This window comes from Globicephala melas, chromosome 20 (assembly GCF_963455315.2).
Source record: "Globicephala melas chromosome 20, mGloMel1.2, whole genome shotgun sequence".
Lineage (NCBI taxonomy): Eukaryota > Metazoa > Chordata > Mammalia > Artiodactyla > Delphinidae > Globicephala > Globicephala melas.
The window spans coordinates 33,391,734-33,410,947 of NC_083333.1; the positions used below are offsets into that span (position 1 = coordinate 33,391,734).

A 19,214-nucleotide genomic window follows, 5' to 3' on the forward strand; every position below is an offset into this window, starting at 1 on the left:
AAAACAGATCCTGCATGCCATAACTAAAGATCCTGCATGCCGCAGCTAAGGATCCCACGTGCCGCCACTAAGACCTGGCACAGCCAAAATAATAAATATTTTTTAAAAAATACTTTATTAAAAAAAAAGAAAACGTGCTTTCTGTGTTCTCCTTTTTCACTTAATGTTGAAAGTATTCTCCCAAGCTCCTATGTGATCTTCAAAAATACTTTTCACGTCTGCCTCAGATAAGGGGAAGCAAATTAAACATAATACTGATTTAATGGCTCTCAGGCTCCGTTTAGATCTATCAGCAGTCCTTCCCCCACATCTTCACTTTCACTTCCAGTGATTGCCCTTTCCTTCCTGTTCAGGGATTCTCTCCCACCATCTGCCCTCCAGCTCTCCTGGTGGACTCTCCCTGCTGTGCTCTCTGGGCTCCGGTCCTGACACACTCGTTACCCACAACCCCCTCCTCCTAAACCCTATGGCCTCCTGGTCCCCGGCTCTGGCTGTGCCCGACATCTTCTCCGTGTGCTGTCCTGTAGCTGCACTGGACTTGGCTGTCCCCATGGCACCTCTCGAGGGCCCTCTACTCACTTCACACTCCTTCTCTGGATAAAGCCATTTCCCCTCCTGCTTCCCTTTCCTGTCCTCAGTGACTCCCAGGACCCCCGTCTCTCGGGCAGACCCTGGGTTCTAGTCTACAGTTGTCTGCTTGGCGTCTCTGTTGTGAGGCCTCTTCCAGCCTCAGGGAGGGGCTGTACCATCCCCAACCCCCCACTCCAGCTGCATTTCCCGTCTACTGTCAGGTCCTACCCTTTGCTCCTCTGCCTCCTGAGTTAGCATTCCCTCCGTCCCACTGTCACCATCCTTGTCTAAGCTACTGCTGGACCGGCTGTAAAGTCCTCCAGTGGGTCTCCCAGCATCACTCCGCCCATCCCCACCCCGCGCCCTGCTCCCCACCACAGCTGGTCTGAGCGCCTCAAGTACAGCTCCATCGTACCACGCCCTCCTTCTCCTTAAGTGGCCTTGCTCTGCTCTTACGGTGGATTCGTCTCCTGGGGCTACCATAGCAAAGGACCACAAACCAGGCGGCTTAAACTACAGACATTTGTTCTCACTGTCTGGAGGACAGCGGTCCGAAGTCAAGTGTCAGCAGGGTTGGCGAAGACTCTACGTCTGGTCACTTGCATCAGAATACCCTCTTCAGCAGTGAAGCACAGTTCAAGGATTTTGCTCATTTCACTTTCTGAACTGTTGAGTTTTTAAAATTCTTTGTGTATTCTGGACAAAGTCTTTTGTTAGATACGTGATTTACAAACATTTTCTCCCAATCTGCAGTTTGTCCTTTCATTCTCTTAACAATGTATTTCAAAGAGCAAAAGTCTTTAACTTTGGTGAAGTCCAGTTTATCAGTTTTTCTCTTTGATGCATCATGCTTTTGATGTCATTTCTAAGAACTCTGCCAGTCACCAGGTGATGAAGATTTTTCCTGTTTTCCTCTGAAGTCTTACACTTGAACATTTTCCGTTTAGACTTATGATCGATTTGGGGTTAGTTTTTGTGTGAGGTGTGAGGTGGAGATTCATTTTTCTTGCATGTAGTATGGCACTCCTTGACCAATGGTGCCAACACCATTTGTCAAAAAGACTGCTTTCTTTGAAATTTGGTATTGCCTTTGCACCTTCGTCAAAAATCAATTGACCACATTTATGAGAATCTATTTCTAGACCCTATTCTGTTCCATTGATCCATGTGTTATCCCTTTGTCTATACCACATTATCTTGATTGTTATAGCTTTATTGTAAGTCTTAAAATCAGGTAGTGAGATTCCTCCAACTTTATTCTTTTTCAGAATTATTCTGGCTATTCTAGTTCCTTTGCCTCTTCATATGTATTTTAGATTCAGTTTCTCTATGTATCTACTAGAAACCTTGCTGGGATTTTGATTGGGATTGTGTTAAATCTGTAAATCAGTTTTGGCAGAAAATTACCTCTTTACTGTGTTGAGTTTTCCAAACCAGAACGTGGTATATCAGCCATTAATTGTGTTATTCCCCTAAATGTGCCTTTTAGGTTATGATGTGTCCAGGTTTGGGTTTCTTTGCCTTTATCTTCCTTGGAGTTTGATGAGCTTCTTCACTTTTGTGAAGTTTGGGGCCATTTCTTCATGTTTTTTTCTGTCCCCTTCTCTTCTTTTGGGACTCCTTTGCTCATGCGTTGGTAGCTCGATGTTGCCCTATGGTCTCTGAGGCTCTGTTCATTTTCTTGCACCTTTCCGCGGTTACTCAGCTTGAATTTCTGTTGATCTTTTGTTCCAATCACTGACTCTCTCTTCTGACATTTCAAATCTGCTGCTGGGCCCATTGAATGTATTATTTTTTTTTCCACACTGCATGGCTTGCAAGATCTTAGTTCCTTGACCGTATATTCATCAAAGTATTATTGTGCAAGGTGAAATACAACATTAAGAAAATGTGCTTTCTAGCACATTGAACCTGGGCCCTCAGCAGTGAAAGTGCAGAGTCCTAACCCTGGACAACCAGGGAATTCCCCCTGAATGGATTTTTAATTTCCCTTATTGTAAATAGTTTCCTTTAATTCTTTTTTTTTTTAATTTTTAAAAAATTAATTCATTTATTTTGGCGTGTTGGGTCTTTGTTGCTGCACGCAGGCTTTCTCTAGTTGTGGTGAGCGGGGGCTGCTCTTCATTGCGGTGTGGGGGCTTCTCATTGCGGTGCCTTCTCGTTGCAGAGCATGGGCTCTAGAGCACAGGCTCGGTAGTTGTGGTGCATGGGCTTAGTTGCTCTGTGGCATGTGGGATCTTCCCGGACCAGGGATCGAACCTGTGTCCCCTGCATTGGCAGGCGGATTCTTAACCACAGCACTACCAGGGAAGCCCCTCCTTTAATTCTTGGAACATATTCATAATAGTTTCTTTGAAATAATTGTCTGTTAAATCCAACATCTAGGCCCACTCAGCATCAGTTTCCATAGAATTGTTTTTTCTTTGAGTCTGGGTCCCACTTTCCAGTTATTTGCATGTCTCAATTTTTGGTTGAAAACTGGACATTTCAGATCATATGTTGTAGCAAGTCTGACTTTTGCCCCCATGGGTAGTTGTAAGTTGCCTGGATTTAATGTCTCCCCAGCTGTGTGTGGCCACGGATGCCTCTGTTTTTGTATTCTTGTTTTCGGTTTTTGCCCTAGGGGTCACTCTTCGGTCTTCACAGCTGATGATTCCACAGGGCTTGGGTGGTGGTTGTGCCCGAGCCCATAGGCCCCACCTTGTGGCACAGGGGTTGGGAGGCCACACTCAGGGTTCAGGCAGTTCTCAGTCTGCCGCGGCTTCTGCTTTCCACCCAGCCTGCTCGGGCCCCCAGGTGGGTGTGGCCCCAGCCAGCCGGTGCGTACGGAGAACATGTGTCACCTCTGTAGCCCTGTGGGGACCGCAGAATTCAGAACAGTTTGCCACTTTTACTGACAGGTCCCCAAAGGCCAGGTTTACCCACAGCCAGCCATTGTGGGGGGTGGGAGCACCTAGGCAGAAGCTGCAGAATCTGTTTTTACCCAGTTATGGCAACCTTTCATGAACACACATTTCCCAATTTGTTGTTCACCTTTGGTTGGTTTCTGGAGCCCCAAAAGGTCGTTTTGGACAAATCTTTCCTCTTTGTACTTGTTTTGGGGAGAGGATTTGCCAGCCTCTTCACTTGAGCAAGAAGTCCACCCGTGTGTAATTCTGTTGTGAAGGGAAGCTACCTTTTCCATTTTCTCATTCAGCCCAGTTAGAGTTGGAAGGGAGAAGGACTGTTGACCAAGCAGCCAGGTTACTCAGAGACCCGCCCACTTGGCACCCTGGCTCTGGTCTGCAGTGCAGCCCCGCCAGCCCCTTCCGGGGACTCTAATAGACATGAGGCCATCAGGACGCAGAGGCAGGAGCCGGACTTCGGGGAGCTCGGGGACAAGCTCCTCCCCAGGGTCACCAGCTTTCCTGTTGTCTCCCCACAGTTTGTGCTGAAGCACGAGGCTCTCGCTCACCTCCGGGAAGTGGCACTTTTCCCCAACACCCTGAATCCCCACAAGGCGGAGTCCCTGGCACTGGTTGGAGCCATGATTGACCAGGTGATGGCGCTGCACCCGGGCGCCCGGTGGCTCCACATCGGCTGTGACGAGGTGGGTGCCTTGCCTTGCCAGCAGGCGGCTCCCCCAGCTCTGCAGCAGCCCCTTTTCTTCACCTCACGGTCACCTTCTCCCACCTCGTGGGTTCTTCTCTTAAATAGAAAAGTAGTTCCGAGGATAAAGAAGTGCTGGCCGAGGAGATGTCCCCAGTGAGGGCCTTGGTCCCAGCTGATGGGTGATCTCGTGCCGGCAAACCTGCCAAGCCAAGCAGGGTGCAGTGGGGTGCAGGCACCCACGGGACAGCAGCAGAGCAGCCCCTGGTTACGGCACATTCATGTCCTTGGGGTCAGTGTGGCCATGAGTTTGAGCCGGTTACTTTCCTCCAATTGAAGAAGTACAGTTTTGGACTGTGGGAGAAAGGAAATTACCACGTTAGGGCCGTGGAGCACTGGCTGGAAAGGTGGTTCCCGGGGGTGCCCTCCTTGTCCTTGAGAAACACAGTCGCCAGGAAGATACCAAGCCACCGAGCACAGTGACCCAAAGGCCTCTGCTCGTCTGAGCTTAGGCATCTGAGCTGGGACGGTGGTTTGTAGACATTTTACCCCAGAGCTTGATCCTTTTATTCAAAACAAAATCTCTTTTTTGTAGTAAAATACACATAACATAAAATTTACCACTGTAACCACTGTAAAGTGAATGATCCGGTAACTTTTAAGTCATTCTCAGTGTTGTGCAGCCCTCCCCCCGGCTACTGCAGGACCTCTCATCTCCCTGCCCCCCGTCCTCCGCCCCTGCATCCATCAGTCTCCTTTCCATTTCTGCGTTGCCCCCCCAGCACCCCATAAATGGAGTCCTGCCCCGTGCGTGGGCTTTTCTCACTGGGCACCTTCTCCAGCGTGGCTGAGTGATGTTCCAGCATGTGGACGGGCCATGCTCTGTTTATCCATCTTGTGTTATTGGACATCTGGTTATTTCCACCTTCTGGCTGCTGTGGGGCTCCAGACTCAAGACTCCCTTGCCCAGCCTCAAGGGAGTCTTGAGTCGAGGTTCGGGTCTCGGTGCAGAAGGAAAGGGCACCCTTCACTGTCTCCTCCCCGTGGGCAGCTGCCCCAGGAGTCCCCCAGCGTGAACCCGCGGGTGAGGATGGGTGGTCCTGGGGAAAACCCACCTGTGTCTCATCCCAGGTCTACTACCTCGGAGAGGGTGAGGACTCAAGACAGTGGCTGCAGCAGGAGCCCAACACCAGAGCAGAGCTGTGTCTGTCCTACATGGAGGCGGTGGCCAGCCATGTGCAGGCTCGGCACCCGACCACGACGCCCCTGGTGTGGGATGACATGCTGCGGGACATCCCCGAGGACCAGCTCTCAGGTCGGCCAGGCATGGCCCTGGGGGGCCGGCCACGCTCCGCAGGGGGCTTCCTGGTGCCATGAGGGGAGGAAGCCGAGCTACTCTGAGCCCCCGACTGTCAAGGAGAGACCGTGTAGTAGATCCGTACCAAAGCTAACTCTAGACCGTCCTGTTAGGACCGTTTCTCACATGAAAATGCCATTCCCCTAAAAGGCCTCCTGGAGTCTTTCCAGCAGTACTGTTGTGAGAGATCTGACCCAGAGAGCAGCACGAGGCCCCGAGGGGCGCTGGCCATAAAAAGCTGGGGGTGCGGGGGGGCAAGGGCCCCTGGTGGCACTTGAGAGCTTCCAGTGCTTCTAGGGGCCTCAGCCCCACACACCTGCACAGCCAGCCCTGCAGGGGCCTCTACTGAGGTTCACACTGGCTGGTGGAGGGAAGCAGTGGCCCCCCAGCCCTCCGGGGCCCAGCCTGCCTGAGGCTCTGGGGTGAGACAGGGAGGTTGTGGCCCATGCTTCCGCAAGGCCCACCCAGGTGTCCTTGCTGCAGCCTCTACCACATGTGGCCACTTGGGTTTTAATTAATTATAATTAAGTCCACTTAGCGGTATGTCCCTGTTGTACCTGGGCCGGCCCCGCGTGCAGACAGTGTGTCCCCCTTGAGGGAGCTCTGGGACCGCTGGCCTGGGACTCACCCCTGGCAGCTCCAGCAGTGTCCAGTCACTTCCAAAGCCAGCTGGCCTTGTGGCTGCGGCATTTACAGCCCAAATCATAGCATAGTATTGAGTCTGTACTTAAATCCATTTTAACGCAATAAGGGAGAGTTAGAAGGACGCACCCTCACAGCCTCTCTCCACCCCCAGCATCGAGGGTGCCGCAGCTGGTGGAGCCTGTGCTCTGGGACTACGGGGCCGACCTGGACGTCCACAGCAAGGGTCAGTACCAGAGCAGAGCCCGGTGGTCCTGGGCTCCTCCCAGTTTTCCACCTGGACAAGTGTGTGTTTCGGGCTTCCCGGCCGCACCTCCTCAGGGTCTGCCACTCACACCTCTCACTTGCTCACCCAGCGCTCCTCATGGAGAAGTACCGGAAGAGCGGCTTCTCCTGGCTCTGGGCCGCCAGTGCCTTCAAGGGAGCCACGGGGGCAAGCCAGGCCCTGACCCCCATCGAGCACCACCTCAGAAACCACATGCAGTGGCTGCAGGTGGCGGGCAGTGTGCCAGCGGACACGCTGCAGGGCATCGTCCTGACTGGCTGGCAGAGGTGAGGCCATGCAGGCCCCAGGGACGTTCTCGGGGCCGGCCTTTCCCGGGAGGGTTCAAGCGGCTCCCGTCACCTAGGACACACTGCCCTCCTTGGCCCATCCAGGCTGGGCCTCAGTCCTTCCCGCCATTTGGTCAAGGGGAAGCAGCCGGCCCTCTGAGGAGGGTGTGGAAGGACCAGCTGCACAAAACAAGCCACTTGGGGTCAAGCCCCTCGCACCACACTCTGCAGAGGGGACGCTGCTTGGGGTGTTCAGGGCCCTAGGGCACTGTCCGAACCACCCGTCTCTGCCTGTTCACCCCATCCTGCGCCCCACCCGAGGTCATGTTGGGAGAAGCATGAGGTCAGACTTTGGCTTGTTTAGGATTTCATACCATTTGAAAAGTAGAGCTACAGTTAAACCCCTGGTCCCAGGCAAGTCCTGCCCTCAGGTCCCATCCTGAGGGGGAGGCCAGGTGGCCCTGACACCAAGAGCAGGAGGCCCTGAACCCACAGGAGGGAGCAGGAGGCAGGGCTGACCCACTGGACCTCAGCCCTCACTCATAAAGCTCAGTCAAAGGTTAACTTAGGGATTTCAGGGTGGCAACCACAGAGAACTAAGCCCAAGCAGGTCACTCTGGGTGGGGTTCCTGCAAAGCCATGGAACCTTCAGGAAGCAGCAACCGCTCTGCAGAAGCTTCTAGATCCCTGTCCTGTCTCGTGGTGACTCGTGTTTGAGCATCTGCTGTGCTGAGCACCCCTCTCCCGCGGACTTAGGTATGACCACTTCTCTGTGCTGTGCGAGCTGCTGCCCGTGGGAATCCCGTCCCTGGCTGTCTGTCTGCAGGTGCTTCTACATGGTATGGTCCCCTGCTTCTCCCAGGAAGCCTAGTGCCCGGGGCCCCCAACTGCCACCTCCTTGGGGCTGGACTGTGGTCTTCCAACCAGTGCGGGGGAGGGGAACGCACCCATGGCCCCGGCTCAGCCACCCACCCACCCCACTGCAGCCCGGGTCTTCGAGCCTAAACCCAAGACACAGACCAGGAAGTTAGGGGGACATGCCCTGCAGGCACAGTGAACCCACAAGGAAATTCATCATGGATAGGGTGCAGGAGAGAGCCCGCCTTTGCTGCATAAATATCCTGAATGCCCAGTGCTGGTGGGTGTGGCCCCAGAGAGGCAGCTCCCTCACCTCTGGTTCCCAAGGGAGCAGCCAGGTGTGGGCATAGATGCTTAGAGACAGAGGAGACCAGCAGGCAAGGTTGGTGACGAGGCCCTGGTTACATAAACCGCATGTTATACGGGACCAGGTGGGAATTTAAGTAGCAACGTATGTGGTGTTGGCACAGAAAAACATCGAGGTAGTTGAGGAAAGTGAGGACTGAAAAATAAACACACTTGGTATTGTGCTGAGCTACAGGGTGGTTTCCAGAAGGACAGATACTGGGACTCTGGCTTATCCTTTTTTGAAGTGTCAGTTCTGAACTCTTTGGGGAAAGGTACAGACAACAGAGCAGATGCCTGTGCTAATAGGAGCACATTGGCCTTGGCACCCCTTCCCCAGGAGGCAGGCAGCACAGAGCCTCCAGCGTGTTCTCACCTCCCCACCAGGCTGCAGTAGCCTTGGGCTAACCCATCCCTGAGGTCAGCATGTGCCCAGCTGGGCCTGGCCGGCGGTCCTTCTCAGTTGCTTTGCCCACCACCCATGCCTGAGGGCCAGGAGGTCCAGCCAGCACGGAGTCCAGGCCACCTCCTCCTCCAGAGGCCCCTCCAACCTCCGTCTGTGGTTGGTTTTAGGAGGCTTTGCCGAAAACGTTAAAGCAAGAGTGGAGAACTTTCTTGGGACTTCGAGCTTGGAAGCAACGGATTTTAGGAGGTAACACCCTCACCCCCAGCCCTGCCCGTCCCCTCATATTTGGATGCATCCTCAGCACAGTGGCTCCCTGTGCAGTGAGAGGGCCGGCTCCTTCCCTGGCAGCGACATCTTGAACCTCATCACACAAGTCAGCCTCCATCTGTGCAGCTCCGTGGATGCGCTGCTGGAGAGGGACAGGTGAGTGGGCGGGGGAGTGACCCCCCACCCGGCAGGGTGAGGGCCAGCCAATCCTGCAAGAAGACTTTCTGGGCAGAAAACACCTTTTTAAAATTTCCACCAGATTTTCAAAGGTCTTATTTTACAACCACTGAGCCTTACGAGCCACAGTGTACCTACCTGTGTGTGTGGATTTGCCCCCAGGTATGTGACCGGCTGGTTCAGCCCCTACCATCGCAGGCGGAAGTTCATCCACCCCGTCATGATCCAGCACATCCAGCCCCAGGCGCACAGGTAGCCCATGCCCCTCCCAGCTGTGCCCATCCCCGAGGCTGCCCACCCTCTGCTGCATGCTGGCAGCTTTCTGGACAAGCTTTCTAGGTATTGCAGCCGTGGATTCCTAGGTGACGCAACTGCATCAGCTGTGCCTTTAGGCTTTAGAGAAGCTGGGGCGTTCCTGCCTGAGAGGGTGAGGGTCACCAGATGCCCTGAGCAGGGTCCAGGGCTCACCATAGAACCAGACTGCCTAGGGCTGATCCTGGCCCTGCGGCTGCATGTGTCACCATGGGGACAGGGTCCCAGCCAGCCTTCCCCAGTGCTCTCCTGGCTCTGAGAGAGGCCAACACAGACTGTCCCCGCTGAGTATAAGATGCAGTCAACTGTCAACAGGTTCATGCACCAAGAAAAACCCTGCCAGCCAGTTGTGAAGTGCCTTCTAGTTTCAGAGGCCAAACTGTGACAGTCATTCACTTATTCCCAACAACCCTATGAGGCTGGTGCTAACGGCCCTGTTCTATGGATGAGTAAACTGAGGTACGGGATGTACTGACCCGTGGGGTTCTGGAGGCCATGAGGTATGCCCCAGGGCCCTCGCCAGGCAGGCTCACTGCCTCCTGGTCCTCAGTCTCCTGGCCAGGTGGAGCGTTCTCGTGGGGGAGCTGGAGGCTGCCCTGCAGCGTGTCTTCTACCCAGACGCAGTGGAGGAGTGGCTGGAGGAAAACGTGCGCCCCAGCCTGCGGCGGCTGCAGGCTCTGCTGCAGGATCTGGGTGAGGCAGCCGGCCCCAGGCCCGACTCGGGTCAGGACCCCTGAGGGGAGGGGGCCAAGCTCAGGCTGTCGGCCTCCCTGCACTCTCATCCAGCTGCACCCGGCCCCACGTGCGCCTCCTGAGCCCTGGGCAGCCGTGCCAGCAGACAGCGCCCACAGAAACAAGAGTAAACATGGAAGGAAAAGACACTCTGGGCCTATACAATGATCAGCATTAGAACTTTAATTCTTTCAAAATAAAAAGGAGAGTGGAAGCCAGAAATCTCAAAGGCTTAGTTACTGGCCCTCACGATGGTCTGGACACCCTCCTCGCCCCACCCAGCCCTGGGAGAGGGGAGCTGGCCAAACACCCTCCCTCCTCCAGCCCAGCGGTAAACACACAAGAAACCAACCATAGCTGTTTCACACCTTTTAAGAAAAGAGTATTTCAGGTTTAACCATTTAGAAACCTAACTTTGGCATGTTTAAATGACTGTGTGCCCAAATTAAGGGCTGGCTGGCGGCCACCACTGGTAAGGGAGAGGATCTCATTTCTCTGGAGTTTCCTGGAAGTTGCTGTCTCTCACCCAGGCAGCCTCAGAACCCCTGGTCCATGCAGCTGTTCCCAGGTGCACAGCCTCCTTGGTCCCTCACTCAGAGGTGCTCTGGGCACATGCTGTACCTCGGAGGAGCCTAGGTTCAGAGAAAGCAGGAGAAAACTAATAGTGCAGTTGAGGGTCAGTGTGGCTGGCACCCAGACTCCACGAGGGTGGCTGCAGCTAGCTGCTCAGGCGCTGCTGAGGGGCAGCCATGAGCCCAGCGATTCTGGCCCCAAACACACAGGCCCAGCACCAGAGTTCAAGAGAAGCTGGGAATCTGGGTTCTGAGGGATGGGTCCAGGTTTTTAAGTGCTGCACAATGCTAGAAGAGGGAACTTCTGCCTATACTGGGGGCAGGGGCGGGAGGTTATCCTCTCTGAGAGCCCGGCTGCAATCCTGGTTGGACTCGAGATGAGCCACCTGAGTGGACAGCGGTCTGGGGGCTGTGGAAGCCTCAAGAGTGGCTGCAGCACACCAACCAGGCGTGCCCCTTAGCGTCCACCCTGAGCCCCGGCAGCTCCGCAGGCAAGCACCTCACTTCTGACCACTGAGGACATCCGGCTGCGGGGAGGGATGGGCATGGGGAGCAGGGCAGGAGATGGGATTCCTGGGGATGACGTGTGGCGGCAGCATCCTCAGAGCCTCGCCCAGCCGCTGGCCCTGCTGGAGTCTCACCGCAGCCCTCAGGACCTGGTCCTGGAGAACCTCTCGACCCAAAGAACTCAGCCCTGGCCCTGATACCCTGGGACCCTGGGTGTTCTTCCTTCCCATTTCACAGGCCTTGAGCCTCACACAGCTAGCATGTCTGACCTGTCCACACCAGGCCGCTGTCCCAGTGGGCTGTCTGATTCCAGGAAGAGACAGATCTGAGGCCTGTGCCCTCTCTGGACCGCTCGGAGCCTGCAGAGAAGGTCCCACTGTGGTTTTGCTCAGAGGACAGAAGCAAGCAGCAGGAACGGCTGAGGGTCCTGCCCCGGGGCTTCCAGGGACACAGCAGGGAGCTGAGGAGGAGGACTTGTAGGCGGCCCATCAGTCCTGCTGGGGCCCCACCAGAACCAAGGCAGGGGTTCCGTGGAGGTCAGCTCTGGTCCCCAGGGCCATCGACCTCACTGTCACTGCTCTGAGACAGCTCCATGGGACTTTCAAGGCAGTGCAGCTCCAGGAAAGTAGTGATGAGCTTGGCGATGGCTTCCACGTCACTGGTCCAGATGGGCACAGGGAGGAAGGGTGTGTTATCGTGACAGGTACTGGCCACCCCGCAGCAGCCACAAGACCATACCTGTCTCACCCCAGGTATCTGCCTCCGGTAACCCACTAGGACCCAGCACCTTCAGTCCTGATCCCCACCCCCACCGGACCCTAGCCCAGTCCTCTGTGCCCACTGGGGACCCCTGACGTCCCCATCCCCTCTCTGTCCCTGTGGGGACCCCTGACCTCCCCCTAGTGGGTGGTGCCAGGCCTGCTCCCCTGGCCTCACCTCCTCCCCCACGTTCCTGAGGCCTCTCTCTATGCCCTGCCGTGCTGGGCAGTTCCTGGGGAGGACCACCTGACTGGGGGCGAGGGGCAGCCCTGGCCAATCAAGTCACCCATCCTCAGCTTACCTGCGGTGGCCCATGACAGCACTCTGCGTGAGGGGGTGGGAGAAGCCCGTGGCAAACCGAAGCACCACCACATAGCCCTTCCCGAAGTACCGGACCTTCTCCTCCTCCACGTTCACGTCCCGGATGTCACTGAGCAGGACCACCACTGTGGGCAGGGCCCTGTCAGTGGCCGTGTCCCCCACTCACCCTGCCCCTCCCACCTGGGTGCTGGCACAGTTGCTTCGGGGCCACAATGCAGAGGATCACATCACGCTTGTCATGAAGCAGAGAGCACGTGTCACTCCATGTCTGAGGCTGGGCTCATGCCGAGACCCTGACCCTAGATGTCACAGGTCAGTGGCCACAGTGCAGGGTTGTGTGGCTGCTGGTTAACGTCCAGTCTGGGTGAGAAGGAATGTCCAGCAGGCCCACTGTTGTCTTGAAAAGCCTACCCCTTCTCTCAGTCTAACACGTCAGGGGGCGGCTAAGCACAGTGCTGCCCAGCTTTCTGCTTCATTTTCCCCAACCGCGGGAAAATGCCGTCCTGGTTTCTAGTGGCCAGTCACTGAGCTGGGGGCTGCCCAGCAATTTCCTTTGGGCCAGGGCACGTCCGGGGTACACAGCGTCCACGAGGCAGAACACAACCCTGGTCACTGAGCGGCCAGCTTGGACCCAGCCCGTTTCCAGGCCTCAAGCCTGCTCCCTGCCATCACACACAGACGCTCGCCGCCCTCTGTCCATCCCAGAGTAACCCGTGTCCTGTTCACTCCCCACACCTCACCTTGATCATGGCCTGCTCTGCAGAGAGTCAGCAGCTTCCTATACAAGCTGAACGTCTTCAGCACGACCTTCCCGGTGCTCTTATTGAAGGTTGCTTCCTAGAACGCCAGCCACAAGGCAGTCACCTGGCTGCTAGCCTGTGAGCCAGCCCAATACACACAGACTTGCCGACTGCGTCCCCACCCTCACCAGAGCAGACACTCAAGGAGGCGGCCCCTCTTCCTTCCCATCCCAGTCAGAACCCCAAACCCCTGCAGCCTGATCTCTCCAGGGGCTGGGGTGTGAAAAGGAGGAGCCTCTCCGCACTCAAGAGAAGCGAGCACAGCGGACGAGGTCATCAAACAAGGGAATGGAGATCGGCAGTCAGCAATACTGGGGCCAGGCGACCCAAAGGACACGTGAAGAGGGACAAAAGAGAGGTGAGGGAAGTGGCCTTGCCCTTCTGTTCTAGGAGAACTTCTGGGAGAACAACAGCTTTAGAGGATTCCTTCACCTAGGGATGGTCACAGACAGGCAATGTCCAGAGGCCAAGTCCAGCTATCCAGAAACCACTAAGCTCAAGTTTCAGGATGGGGGGGCATTAGGCCCCTGGAGCCTTTCTTCCTGCTTTGATTCGCACTGCAGGGAAGCCCAGGAGCCCAAAAGCCTGGGCACCCTTCCTGTGCTGGCCTCACCTCCCAGTCCTCCAGGTTCTGCACGGCCACGAATAGACAGCCCGTGACATAGAAGAGCTTCCAGCCCAGACTATCTGGGGAGCAAACACAGGAGACAATCAGGCGAGGGAAGGCAGCAGAGGGGTGAAGGCCAACGTGCCCAGAGACGGTGCCCCCTCCCCAGCACAGCTGCTTCCCAAACCGAGGGCAGGAGTGGCACCTGGGGGCCTGGCTTGCTGCCCATGCCTGCAAGGACACCCAACCCTCACCATGGCCACCTAGCACTGCAGGCCCTGTCACTTGGGATAGGACGTGCTCCCCCAGTTCTGCCCTCACTCTCCCCTGGATGTCTACTCGTGATGGCAATCGCGGCACGGTGAGTAAGAGCAGAAAGGTGGGAACGCTTACAGGGAGCTGCTGAAAGAACGGATCATCCCTGCAACAGAACATGAGGCAGACACAGGAGTGCCTTTCTGAAAAATATTTTATGATATATGAAAATGCTGAAGATGTAAATGAAAAACATAAGCTGCGGGGGACACACCAGCACGTGGAAGTGGGCCGCATCCGCAAACAATTTAGAGGCAGAGGCAGTCCCCAAAGCCATGCCCTGGCAGATTACAAGTGATGGGCTTTCCTTTTTTCCCTCTTCCAATCAGCTGAGGAAGTTCCTGGGGGCCAGGTGATGCATCTCACCTTCACTGTAGTAGGCAGCAGCCAGGCCAATCGACAAGATTCCTGCGAGGAGAAAGCAGGTACCTTCCCATTGGGCCACCACCAGCCCAGAGCCCAACTCCTCCCAGGACCCACAGACCCAGGTAAGCAGCCCCTTCCCATTGCCTGGGATGGCTGAGGGCAGGGAGCAGGGGGCAAGAAGACCACCAGGCTCAGAAGTGGGGGAAACAACTGGGAAGTCTGTTGAGAAGAATGTTCTACACCAGTCACAGTATTCACTGGACACATGTCTATGTGAGGTTGCAGAGCTGACGGGGGAACCAGAAAGAGGAACCTGATGTGGGTTTTACCCACTGACAGCACATTGTGTGGAATGAAGACAAGACTGAAGGTAAAGAATCACAACTCGGCACATGAGACAAATCAGGCAGAGTCCTGGGAAAGAAGGCCCAGAGCCAGGCCGCTGAAGGCACAGCAGCTTCTCCCCACACACCTAGGTTCCAATCAGCATGGTGCAGTTGCCCAGGGAGTGCAGGGCCCTCCAATGGGTACTGACAGGGATGGAGGCCAGGGCCCCCGCCGCCTTACTCCTCACTGTCTCCATCACGTGGGCCCTGACATAAATCAGATACCTGGGGCTGGGTGTATGACAACAAGCAAAAGGGGAAGTACGGGGACCTCAGAAGAGCATGCAGAGTATTAACAAAAGGATGTTAAATGGTGAAAAAAGACAAGACAGACACACATCATCTGTAAAAGCACGCGTAGAGGATAAAAGATGGAAAGGCACAATAGTTGCCATATCTTGGGGTAGCAGAACCACGGAAAAATTTAGTGTAATTTTCATCCTTTTTTAAAGTTAGATTTTTAACTTGAGGAGAAATATGAACATCCTTACCAACCAGCAGGGACCAGGACCTGATGCCTGGAGCCCTCTTCAGATGGAGGCAGGAACTGGTGCGTGTCTCCACCTGCATATACATCCCTGGAACGTGCTGCCACAGCTTTCAACAGGAGACTGGGGGGCTGGGGAAGGGCAGACAGACAGCTGGAGCCCTCGAGCCACTGCCAACAGACAAGAACCCAGCTCCTCTCCAGAACAGGAAGCCAGGCTGCCCACTAGCAAGGCCCACACAGGCTCAGGAACCAGTCAGCCCGTGCTGACTGCAGTCTCTGTGGTCAGGCAAATCACTTAATCCCCCTGAGGCCTGTAAGGAAGTTTCTTCTCTGCTCTGTTGTAATGGTTGCACTGGAGCTTTGTCCCCTGCTCCGACTCACAAAGCATCAACAAGCACTTGATCATCACCTGCTCCCTTCCTACCTGGAAACCTCAGTCTCTTGGAAACCGTTAGCCCCCAGCAGGCTTCAAACTTCCGGCACCCTACCGGAACCTACCAGAACACCCTCATTTCCCTGTGCTGGCCTCTGAAAAAGGGAACTGAAAGTCTCATCATGGTTTGAGTCTGTACTGGCACTGACCGAAAAAGCCAGCTCTGCGGTCTCCTACAGCTGCCGAAAAGGACAGTCTGCACCCAGTGGAGGGAGTGGAGGGTCCAGAGCACTGGTTTAATGAACGAGTCAGCAAAGGGGACTGCTCTTCCACACGTGGAGAATTCTGCCCTGCACGCTGCAATACGCTCGAAATGCTGGCTCCAGGGACCCCGTTCTGGGTAGCTTTTCAGATATTCCCTGTGAAGTCAAGTCAAATTTCTGACAACAAATAGTGAATTCAGTTCACACAAACGAAGCCAGGATCCTGGGACATCACCGGCTCCTTCCCCTGACATGCCTCATCTGTCTCCACGCGCGACTCAGCCGCCCGCGGGGCGAGATCACGCCTGTCACCGGCACAAGCCACCCTGGACACGCCCCGCTGATCCCTGCGGCCACACCGGGCGCCCCGCCCGGCTCGCGCGCCGCCAGGCCTCCGGGGCATTGAGCCGGGCCGGGTTCCGAGACCGCGCTCCCAGCAGGACCCCGGCTGCGGGAGCCGCCCCCCAGCCCACCCCGCACCTCCCACCCGCGAGGGCGGCATGGCCCGTCCACCGCGGACACTAACCTGCAGGCGCGGACGCGGGGAAAGACCGGACCGCTAGAGTTCAGGACCCGCCGGCCTCCGACTTCCGGAGCTGGGGGCTAAGCCGGCTGACTTCCGGACCCGCAGGGGCTGATGGGACAGCTGACTTCCGGACTGGCGGTGGAGCGGGCGAGCGTTGACTTCTGAGGCCCCCATTCAGCCCTCGAGGTGGGAGAACGGGCGGGGCTACAACGGGAGGTCGCCTACGTAGCCCCAGAGGCGGCCGCGTGGTGTGGTGTGCGCGCCCGGGCGCTGAGCACAAAGCGTTTGGGGTCACAACCCTTAGAAAGTCCGCAGAGGAAGGTGAGGTGGGTTGTACTACGAAACATCCACTTAGGATGGTGAGAAAACGTGAAGTACGTAGTCAACCTCACAACAGATACGTACGAACATTATGGTAGATTCTGTAAAAACTTTAATAAGAAATATTAAAGTAGAACTAAGATATTTGTTCATGGACTGGAAAATTATTGTAAAAATGTAAATTCTTCCAATGTGATCTGCAGATTCAATTGCGAACCCAGTAAGAATATCAGCAGGTTAAAAAACTAAATCTGAACAATGCTGCAAGGCACAGTGGAGGAGGGTAGGGGAAAACCAGAGATCCTTGACCCCCAAAAAACTCAGTGTAGCTGGGGAAACTGAACGTTCACATGTTCGTGATGGCAGTTTTGCTGCTGCTCAGAAACTTGCCCCAGTGTCTGGGAAGGAGGATTGTAGTAGGAGAGACAGTTTTCCCCAGGAAAATCTTGAATGGCCGCTTCGGTGGCCTCCCTGCTCCACTCTCCACCAAAACACTCAGCACCTGTCCCCACAGCCCCCAGATGAGGCCCCAAGCAGGACCCTGACTTGCCTATTTTCCACCAGATGGAGAAGGACCCTACCTGGAACAGGAGAGCCTCCACAACACGGCCACTGCCTGCTTCAGTGACCTCCAAACTGGGATGGTCAAGACGATCTGTGGAGTGCTAGAAAAACATACTAGAGCTTGTATTCCTACTTATTTTATGTTTTTATATCTATTGTCATGTGTCTTATAATTTACATAAGATTAATACACAGTGCATATTACCTTATAAAGAAATATACATACATGTATATGTATAACCCTAGATGTTTTATCAATATAGGCACAATGTCAAATATTTGGAGATGACTTTTCTATTTTACCAGTCTCCATATACTCTCCGCCTGTGGTTCAGAATCACCTGGCGGGTTTGTTGAAACACAGACTGTTGGACCTGTTCCCAGCAGGATGGGGCCTGAAATGTACACGTGCTGCTGCTCTGGGAACCACACTCAGAGAAATTATGCGCTAAGCTGGAACAGAAGAAGGTTCTGCCTGAATGCAGCAGGTTTCCTCACCTGATGCCTCAGCTCACATTCCATCTTCTTGAAATGCCTTCTCTGGTAAGATCCCACACCATCTTGAAGGTCCATTTGAATTGGTTGGCACCTCCTTTAAGTCCCTCTTGCTTGGTGCAGCTGAAAGTGATCTTAATTGCTTAGGACTTAGGGAGAACTGAGTTGATACCCAGAAAATTCTACTTTGCATTACAGTTATTTGCATAATTTCACCTTTTTTTACTAGAGTACAAGCCATTTAAAAATGAAGCCTAGACTAGCTTTCTACTAATGTTAAATGAGTGAACAAATGATGTCTGATTTGGTTAAAATCCTGCTGAATATTGATAAGAGCAAAAGTCTGGAAATAAATACAAAATCCATAAATAGGGGACTGAGTAAAATCTGCATATTTTGCCAGTTATCAATGCGTTATATCTCTTCCAAATTCAGACTTCATTGCCTGTTCTATGAAAATGCATCTGAGCCCTTATTTTGTTCTGTGCTCTCTGGCATGATATTAAGCTTTGTCAATAGAGGGTGCTGGAGACACTTGGAGGAAGAGTTTCCTTTCCTGGTTCTAGTTCTGTTGTGCTGGATCCACAGGCTTCTGCAGTACACAGGGCTTCTCCAGTGTCCAGCTTTTACAATACACACTGGCCAACTGCACCCAGCATCCACCACCTTCCCCAGCAAGCCCAAAGTGGTTTTGTAGCAGAGTGCCTCCAGTGAGACTGATGTCAGGTCTGAAGTAAGAAATGTACAAGGAAATGTATTAAAAAGCAAAGAGACTGGGCTTCCTTGGTGGCACAGCGCTTAGGAATCTGCCTGCCAATGCAGGGGACACGGGTTCAATCCCTGGTCCTGGAGGATCCCACATGCTGCAGAGCAGCTAAGCCCGTGCGCTTCAACTGCAGAGCCTGCGCTCTACAGCCCGTGCTGTGCAGCAAGAGTAGCCACCGCAAGGAGAAGCCCACGCACCACAATGAAGAGTAGCCCCCACTTGCCGCAACTAGAGAAAGCCCACGCACAGCAACGAAGACCCAACGCAGCCAAAAATAAATAAGTAAAATAAATAAATTTATTTTTTAAAAATGCAAAGAGACTATTAATGTCTTGTCAGAAGAATTCAACAGAATAATAAAATAGTGGATAAGAGGTATTTCTCATTATGGAAGTCCTGCTAATAAGTGAAGAAGAAATGATAGGAGTAAAACATCACCCTGAGGAGGCTTCCCTGATGGCGCAGTGGTTAAGAATACGCCTGCCAATGCAGGGGACACGGGCTCGAGCCCTGGTCCAGGAAGATCCCATATGCTGCGGAGTTAGGCCCATGCGCCACAACTGCTGAGCCTGCGCTCTAGAGCTCATGTGAAACTACTGAAGCCCGCGCACCCTAGAGCCCGTGCTCCACAACGAGAGAAGCCCGCGCAACGCAACAAAGAGGAGCCCCTGCTCACAGCAAGTAGAGAAAGCCCGCACGCAGCAATGAAGACCCAACACAGCCAATAAATAATTTTTAAAACATCACCCTAATGAATCTAGGCAATCTCATCAATGGCTGCTAATTAACATCACAAGAAGGACAGACAATAGAACCCCCTGAAGGGATTTTACAACACTATCTATGTAGTCTTGACAAAAAATTTTTACCTGTGATCAAGGCACTAGAATGTTTTAACTACCCTTTGCTGAAAATTCAGAATAAGGGTATGCTAAAGAACTCCACATGGATGCCGTAAGCGATTGCTGAAAACCCTG

General features: G+C 54.2%; 2 protein-coding genes across 6 annotated transcripts in view; one reads left to right on the forward strand and one right to left on the reverse strand.

The window, feature by feature from the left end:
* HEXD (hexosaminidase D) overlaps window positions 1–10,020 on the forward strand; it is an 18,163-nt gene extending 8,143 nt beyond the window's left edge. Inside the window, exons 6-15 of one of the 3 annotated variants that reach the window (XR_009560495.1) lie at window positions 3,995–4,159; window positions 5,290–5,473; window positions 6,312–6,383; window positions 6,514–6,709; window positions 7,466–7,548; window positions 8,486–8,564; window positions 8,640–8,741; window positions 8,925–9,014; window positions 9,390–9,533; window positions 9,625–9,763. Coding sequence is in view for 2 of the 3 variants with exons in the window: in XM_060291200.1 (XP_060147183.1) it covers window positions 3,995–4,159; window positions 5,290–5,473; window positions 6,312–6,383; window positions 6,514–6,709; window positions 7,466–7,548; window positions 8,486–8,564; window positions 8,640–8,741; window positions 8,925–9,014; window positions 9,625–9,811 (1,158 nt within the window). In the remaining variant the exon portion in view is untranslated. Of the gene's footprint in view, window positions 1–3,994; window positions 4,160–5,289; window positions 5,474–6,311; window positions 6,384–6,513; window positions 6,710–7,465; window positions 7,549–8,485; window positions 8,565–8,639; window positions 8,742–8,924; window positions 9,015–9,389 lie in introns of all 3 variants that reach the window. The other 2 variants (XM_060291200.1, XM_060291201.1) reach the window with 2 other exon arrangements.
* Window positions 9,969–16,234, reverse strand: CYBC1 (cytochrome b-245 chaperone 1). Of its 3 annotated transcripts, XR_009560496.1 has the most exons (8): window positions 16,092–16,234; window positions 14,931–15,058; window positions 14,054–14,095; window positions 13,379–13,452; window positions 12,706–12,802; window positions 11,946–12,090; window positions 11,155–11,543; window positions 9,969–10,438 (listed from the first exon to the last, which is right to left on the reverse strand). XR_009560496.1 is itself a non-coding variant. In XM_030843393.2 (7 exons), exons 2-7 carry the CDS (start codon window positions 15,013–15,015, stop codon window positions 11,423–11,425), a joined length of 564 nt encoding a protein of 187 aa, XP_030699253.1. In that variant the 5' UTR covers window positions 15,016–15,058; window positions 16,092–16,234; the 3' UTR covers window positions 9,969–11,422. The 3 variants fall into 3 exon arrangements, 2 of the variants coding, with proteins under 2 accessions (XP_030699253.1, XP_060147185.1); XM_030843393.2 differs by having other exon boundaries at window positions 9,969–11,543; XM_060291202.1 differs by lacking the exon at window positions 14,054–14,095 and having other exon boundaries at window positions 9,969–11,543.
* Between the last annotated feature and the right edge of the window lie 2,980 nt (window positions 16,235–19,214).

What these genes read in the sequence shown, in the direction of transcription:
- CYBC1 (XM_030843393.2), bottom strand. Translation starts at nt 15,015, where the DNA reads ATGTATATGCAGGTGGAGACACGCACCAGTTCCTGCCTCCATCTGAAG. An exon ending in TGCTGCCTACTACAGTGAAG is followed by an intron (nt 13,453 to 14,053) that starts GTGAGATGCATC and finishes TTTGCTCCCCAG; the next exon opens with ATAGTCTGGGCTGGAAGCTC. An exon ending in GCTGTCATGGGCCACCGCAG is followed by an intron (nt 11,544 to 11,945) that starts GTAAGCTGAGGA and finishes CATCTGGACCAG; the next exon opens with TGACGTGGAAGCCATCGCCA.